This window comes from Arxiozyma heterogenica (assembly GCF_036370985.1).
Source record: "Arxiozyma heterogenica strain weizmannii chromosome Unknown scaffold_6, whole genome shotgun sequence".
Lineage (NCBI taxonomy): Eukaryota > Fungi > Ascomycota > Saccharomycetes > Saccharomycetales > Saccharomycetaceae > Arxiozyma > Arxiozyma heterogenica.
The window spans coordinates 618881-626993 of NW_027042659.1; the positions used below are offsets into that span (position 1 = coordinate 618881).

Below are 8113 nucleotides of genomic sequence, written 5' to 3' on the forward strand. Positions count from 1 at the left end.
CGACTTTATCAAACTATTGTTTTGTTTCATCCTCTGATTAGACTTTTCTTTTCTTGAAAAATTAAAAAAAATCTTTACAGGTGGAGAACTCAAGAAAAAAGCAAAGAATACAATAAAAAAGAATATACTAATTATTTATGCTTCCACTTTATTCCTTTCCTTAATACAATGCTGACTGATTTAACGTTCGGAAGAAAATAAAAAAAAAGTTAACAATAGAATTTGTCGGGTTTCGGTTCAAATAAGGTAGTGACGTAACAATAGCTATCAAAGACAATATATGCAAGTATTCTGGACTATTGTTCATTATTTCCACCCTAGAAGTCGGAATGCTGTAAAAAATTCCGCTCACTATTTTCTTAGTTTTGGTAAAAACGAGTATTACCCTTCTTCCAATGTACAAAAAGAAAAAAGAAATGGCTGCAAAGACCTATCAACTATGACATATCCAAAATATGAAATGCAAAATTTAATTAGAAGAAATATGCTAGCAATACTCATACAAACCCAATAAATTATAGCGAAATAAGAAATTATTCCAAATCCTTAAACACAAATTATGGAAAGTTGTTGAACTAACTGATTTTCAACAAGAAATGTGCTATGTTTACTTTGTGCTATTCAATAGAATATATATATATATATGTTACAAATTAACACTTGTATTTATTGAATAACATGAATATATTCCCAACTATAGTTTATAATTCTTATAAAGTTAACCGTATAAATAATTAAACTAAAACTCTTTTTTTCTCTCTCTTGTACATAGCATAGAAATAATTTTATATAGAAAGTATGCATAACGTGAAAAATACGACATTAAGAAATTCTTAGTTTTAATATACGTGAATATTTTCTTTTCTGTCTGGCATTTATTAAAATCCCATTGTTCTACTTATTTCATTCTAGAACAACTTATTTTAATAATTTCACTGCTTCAGAGAAAAAATCATTTCTTATGTATTTATGAAATAAATTAGCAGATAGACAACTAATTTGTAATAAACACTTAAACATTGAAATATCTAAGTATGCTTGTTTTTTATTTTGTTTCAATCATAATATATGGTAAGAAGAATCAACTTTCACATTTTGTAATACTTAGTACTAGAAAAAATGTCACACCGTTTTATTTCAGCGAAAAACAAAGGAAAAAACATATGATATTTCCGTGAACCCTACTTTGTTTTTGTTCCGTGGAATAAACGTTTACCAAATTTTTTACTTGAAAAACTCGACAGCTCTATAAAAAAGAAAAACAATAGGATATGCAGATCTTTTTATACCACCAAAAGACCATTCTGAAATGGTCAAAATGTATTATGCATAATATATACCAGCATATACATATTCAAAAAAGAATCTAGATCTTGCTGGTTACTCTGGTTTGATTATTTGTCATACATACTTATAAAACAAAAATATATAAACATATATATATATCTGCATTTGAACAGTTTGTAAATTGATCTTTATTTTTGTTCTTTTGAGTTTTACTTTCTCCTATTTTTTTTTTTCGTGATTCTTGTTCTTGTGCGTTTTCCACAGAAAAATCTTCGAAAAAAAACCAACAAAAAATATTAATTGGATAAGATAAACAAAAAAAAAATAAAGTGAGATAAAACAAAAATTAACTACTACTCATTTTTGTTATACTTAGAATGCAGATATTAATTTTGTGGTCACTATTAGGACTACTTGTGACCAAAGTAAGTGTTGCTACTACAACTATTTCAACACCAACAACCTTGTCCGGTGATCAAACGTTTTCTGATGATATCGTAATTGAATCAGGGGCTACTCTCGCATTAGTATCTGGTTCATCATATTCCTTCAATGGTAATATTGATGTTAAAGGTTCTTTAGACATCATCGGTGATTCAACAAACGGGTTAACTAGTCTACAATTTGGTTCTACTACAACAATTACAAACAGTGGTAACATCAACATTGAGAATATTAAATCTGCAGGTTCTGCTAGTGATTTTGTTATTGCACCTGCAAGTATTGATAACTCTGGTACATTTACTGTTTCACAATTAAATGCTGCCGCTACTGTACCAGGTACCAATTTTACTTTAGCTCCAACTGGCTCCTTCATTAATACAGGTACAATTGACTATGATACGGCTGGTAAAGGAGGCACTACAAATGGATTCCTTTACCTTGGTACTATAACTAATAATGGTATCATTAATTCTGGTGGATTTTCAGCACTAACATCTGATGGACTTTATAGCACTCATAGTAGATACAAAATGAGAGGTATTATCTTCAATAATCCTATTGAAGGTAAAGGTGTAGTTACTGGTAATGCTGGAGCTACAATTCTTCTTAACACAGATATTCTAGGAGGACAAACTTTTAGTATCAACAAGGCTATGTATTTAATTAATCCAAAAATTGTACCAAGTTCACTTAAAATTGTAAATTTTGTCTATTCTGCAATAGTATTCTTAGGTATAGATTTTCAACAATGGATTAATGAAAATTTTGGTGCAGTGAAAGGCACCATGCAAATTAATTATGGGGTAGATGGCCACCAGTACTGGTTTAATTCAAGTTGTCCATATGGCTATGTAACAAACCAAATATCTTTTAGTGTTGTGCCATCTGATCCTAAATATCAACTTGATGGTACCTTCGTATTAATTACTCAACAATTGAGCGGTGACCAATGTACATGGTTATCTGAACCAGTTATTAAGACAACAACAGTTACCACTGTAGATTCTATTACTAAAGCTACCACTATTTCAACTTTAACAATATCTACGACTAACCAGTATTTCTATACTGTGCCTGAATTCATTTATGAAGTTGCTGTACCTGCATTATCTACTACCTACACTACTCTTACTACATCGATTGCCACCCCTACTACATCAATATATACCACAACTGTTACCGACACAGAAGGATCTGTCACCGAAGAAGTTGTAGTTGTTGTCCAAACACCACCATTATCTACATCCTACACAACTATAACATATCCTGTTACTGCCCCAACCTCATCCACATTCACGGCAACTGTTACCGATACAGCTGGATCTAAAACTGAAAAAGTTGTTGTTATTGTTCTCACCCCACCTCCATCCACTTCCTACACCACTATTACTAGTCGATTCGCATTTCCAAAAACATCTACCTATACCACCACACTTGTTGACAACAATGGTTCTTCATCCCCAGAAGTTGTTGTGGTTGTTGTCACCCCGCCTCCACTCACTATCCACACCTCTACTACTTCGGACATCGAGGAACCAACTAGTACTACCTACACTACCACAGTTCTTGATATCCAAGGCTCTCCATCTCCAGAAGTTGTTGTGGTTTATATCAACCCATCTCGATCTACTTCTTACACCATTTCTACTGCAGATGTTACAGAACCAACCACATCTACTTACACCACCACAATCACTGATAGCAACGGATCTTTAACTAGTGAGGTTGTTATTCTTGTGATTACACCAACGCCATCTACTACTTACACTACTACTACCGCAGATATTGCAGAACTAACAACCACCACGTACACTACAACATATATTGATGGTGACGCTTCTTCAACTGCTGAGATTGTTGTTGTAGTGATCACTCCATTGTCACCCACCATCTACACAACTACTACTGCAGATGTCACAAAACTAACTACAACTACATACACCACTAAGGTTACTGATAGCAACGGGTCTTCATTTTCAGAGGTTGTTGTTGTAGTTGTCACTCCATCCCCATCTACTTCCTACACTACTATTACTGCAGATATTTCTACCTCAACCACAACTACTTACACAACCACTGTTACTGACAGCAATGGCTCTTTATCCCCAGAGGTTGTTATTGTAGTGATTACACCGTCTCCATCTACCTCCTACACTACCACCACTGCGGATGTTTCTGCTCCAATCACAACTACTTACACTACTACCATCACAGAAAGCAATGGCTCTTCATCCCCAGAGGTTGTTGTTGTTGTGGTTACTCCAGCTCCATCTACTATTTACACTACAACTACAGGTCCAGTTTCTGCCCCAACCACAACTACTTACACAACCACTGTTACTGACAGCAATGGCTCTTTATCCCCAGAGGTTGTTGTTGTTGTGGTTACTCCAGCTCCATCTACTATCTACACTACTACCACAGGTCCAGTTTCTGCCCCAACCACAACTACTTACACTACTACAGTTGTTGATAGCAATGGGTCTTTATCCCCAGAGGTTGTTGTTGTAGTGATTACACCATTTCCAGCTACCTCCTACACTACTACTACTGCGGATATTTCTGCCCCAACTACAACTACTTACACCACTACTAGCACAGACAGTAACGGCTCTTTATCCCCAGAGGTTGTTATTATAGTGATTACACCGTCTCCATCTACCTCCTACACTACCACCACTGCGGATGTTTCTGCTCCAACTACAACCACCTACACAACCACTGTCACTGACAGCAATGGCTCTTCATCCCCAGAGGTTGTTGTTGTTGTAATCACCCCATCTCCAAGTGGCCCAACTATCTACACTACAACTACAGGTCCAGTTTCTGCCCCAACCACAACTACTTACACAACCACTGTTACTAACAGCAATGGCTCTTCATCCCCAGAGGTTGTTGTTGTTGTAATCACCCCATCTCCAAGTGGCCCAACTATCTACACCACTACAACTACAGGTCCAGTTTCTGCCCCAACCACAACTACTTACACAACCACTGTTACTAACAGCAATGGCTCTTCATCCCCAGAGGTTGTTGTTGTTGTAATCACCCCATCTCCAAGTGGCCCAACTATCTACACCACTACTACTGCGGATGTTTCTGCTCCAACTACAACCACCTACACAACCACTGTCACTGACAGCAATGGCTCTTCATCCCCAGAGGTTGTTGTTGTTGTAATCACCCCATCTCCAAGTGGCCCAACTATCTACACCACTACTACTGCGGATGTTTCTGCTCCAACTACAACCACCTACACAACCACTGTCACTGATAGCAATGGCTCTTCCTCTCCAGAGGTTGTTGTTGTTGTAATCACCCCATCTCCAAGTGGCCCAACTATCTACACCACTACAACTACAGGTCCAGTTTCTGCCCCAACTACAACCACCTACACAACCACTGTCACTGATAGCAATGGCTCTTCCTCTCCAGAGGTTGTTGTTGTTGTAATCACCCCATCTCCAAGTGGCCCAACTATCTACACTACAACTACAGGTCCAGTTTCTGCCCCAACCACAACTACTTACACAACCACTGTTACTAACAGCAATGGCTCTTCATCCCCAGAGGTTGTTGTTGTCGTAGTCACCCCATCTCCAAGTGGCCCAACTATCTACACCACTACTACTGCGGATGTTTCTGCTCCAACTACAACCACCTACACAACCACTGTCACTGATAGCAATGGCTCTTCCTCTCCAGAGGTTGTTGTTGTTGTAATCACCCCATCTCCAAGTGGCCCAACTATCTACACCACTACTACTGCGGATGTTTTTGCTCCAACTACAACCACCTACACAACCACTGTCACTGATAGCAATGGCTCTTCCTCTCCAGAGGTTGTTGTTGTTGTAATCACCCCATCTCCAAGTGGCCCAACTATCTACACTACAACTACAGGTCCAGTTTCTGCCCCAACCACAACTACTTACACAACCACTGTTACTAACAGCAATGGCTCTTCATCCCCAGAGGTTGTTGTTGTCGTAGTCACCCCATCTCCAAGTGGCCCAACTATCTACACCACTACTACTGGTGATGTCTCTGCCTTGACCACAACTACTTACACAACCACTGTTACTGACAGCAATGGCTCTTCATCCCCAGAGGTTGTTGTTGTTGTAATCACCCCATCTCCAAGTGGCCCAACTATCTACACCACTACTACTGCGGATGTTTCTGCTCCAACTACAACCACCTACACAACCACTGTCACTGATAGCAATGGCTCTTCCTCTCCAGAGGTTGTTGTTGTTGTAATCACCCCATCTCCAAGTGGCCCAACTATCTACACCACTACAACTACAGGTCCAGTTTCTGCCCCAACCACAACTACTTACACAACCACTGTTACTAACAGCAATGGCTCTTCATCCCCAGAGGTTGTTGTTGTTGTAATCACCCCATCTCCAAGTGGCCCAACTATCTACACCACTACTACTGCGGATGTTTCTGCTCCAACTACAACCACCTACACAACCACTGTCACTGATAGCAATGGCTCTTCCTCTCCAGAGGTTGTTGTTGTTGTAATCACCCCATCTCCAAGTGGCCCAACTATCTACACTACAACTACAGGTCCAGTTTCTGCCCCAACCACAACTACTTACACAACCACTGTTACTAACAGCAATGGCTCTTCATCCCCAGAGGTTGTTGTTGTTGTAATCACCCCATCTCCAAGTGGCCCAACTATCTACACTACAACTACAGGTCCAGTTTCTGCCCCAACCACAACTACTTACACAACCACTGTTACTAACAGCAATGGCTCTTCATCCCCAGAGGTTGTTGTTGTTGTAATCACCCCATCTCCAAGTGGCCCAACTATCCACACCACTACTACTGGTGATGTCTCTGCCTTGACCACAACTACTTACACAACCACTGTTACTGACAGCAATGGCTCTTTATCCCCAGAGGTTGTTGTTGTTGTGGTTACTCCAGCTCCATCTACTATCTACACCACTACTACTGTGGATATTTCTTCTCCAATCACAACTACTTACACCACTACCATCACAGACAGTAACGGCTCTTCATCCGCTGAAGTTGTTGTAGTAGTGATCACCCCATCTCCATCTAATAGCTTTATAACATCATCAATTTCTGTACCATCTCCTCTCTACAGAAACTCCACAATTTCTGGTGAAAAAACTGAACCTATTTTGACTGACACTTTAGTTGTTTTAACTACGGTTATTAATGGAATTACTGTGACCACAACTTATTGTCCAGAATCATCTGCAACTTCTGAAACAGGTATGACTGCGATCATTGGACACAGTTCTATTGAATCTGTTTATACTGATTCAAGGAACCAACAAGAAGAGACTAACTCATTTACTACGGCTACAAATGTGACTCCGGCTGCTTCTATTACTTCTACCACCACTGGTCCAGCATTTACAAACAGTGAAAATCAACTGACATCTAAGAACTCCAGAGCATCGACGACGACTGTTATTGGATCCACAAGGGGTAAAGCAGACGTTACTTCAGAAACTGGTACTGCTGTCAGTACTGTCGAATCTAGAAGACCAGAAACATCACCAACCACAATGGTATCACAAGTTTCCCAATATATTCCTGAGCAATTATCCTCATCATCGACTGGTGTTACAGTACCTCATGAAGGTGTACCTTCTCTTGTGTCATATGAAGGTAAGGGTGGTACTATGTACGTGAAATGGAGTATTGCCCATTGCATTGGTTTATTATTATTCATAGTAATTTAAATTGATTAAAGACAAAAAATTTTAAAATAAAGAATTCTAAATAATTTAGTAATTAAATATTTCTATATAAGCATATATAATATTCTAATATTTTTCATACTATATTTTTATTATTTATTTAATTTCCAAATAGCTTGTACAGCACAAATAGATTTGCTCATTCCTAATAAACCATCAATATCTTTTAATTTTAAATAGTTTAGATTATTCAATACAATTATGCAATCTAATAGTTGCTATATAGACATTTTAATACATTTATATTTTTGCTACATGTTTTGGCAATTTTTAATAAAGAGATTGTGATTAGGAAATTTACTTCTGTATAAATCAATTGATAATAGTTTAAACGATATAAGATCCTTAAATCTTTTCTAATTAAGAAAAATTGTAATTGTGAAGATTTGATGCTAGTTTAATTCAAAGATCATAATAAAAGGTTTGACACATGTCTTAAAAACAGTTACAATCTTTCTTTACCTGCATTTACTGAAAAGTTAACTAGACAAATGTATTTATTCCCATATTCCTTAATTATTTTCTTTCTGTCCTCTGTATATACAAATACATCCATAGGGAACACATAATACATACATATATACATGGATGTACACTAATTAAATACCACTGTATCTTGCTAA

At 37.7% G+C, this 8113-nt stretch overlaps 1 protein-coding gene across 1 annotated transcript; it reads left to right on the forward strand.

Moving 5' to 3' along the window:
- Positions 1-1664: 1664 nt before the first annotated feature.
- PWA37_004698 (uncharacterized protein) lies at positions 1665-7472 on the forward strand (the record flags this gene model as incomplete). Its single annotated transcript, XM_064861175.1, has 1 exon — positions 1665-7472. The coding sequence occupies one exon, from the start codon at positions 1665-1667 to the stop codon at positions 7470-7472; it is 5808 nt and encodes a 1935-aa protein (XP_064717415.1).
- Between the last annotated feature and the right edge of the window lie 641 nt (positions 7473-8113).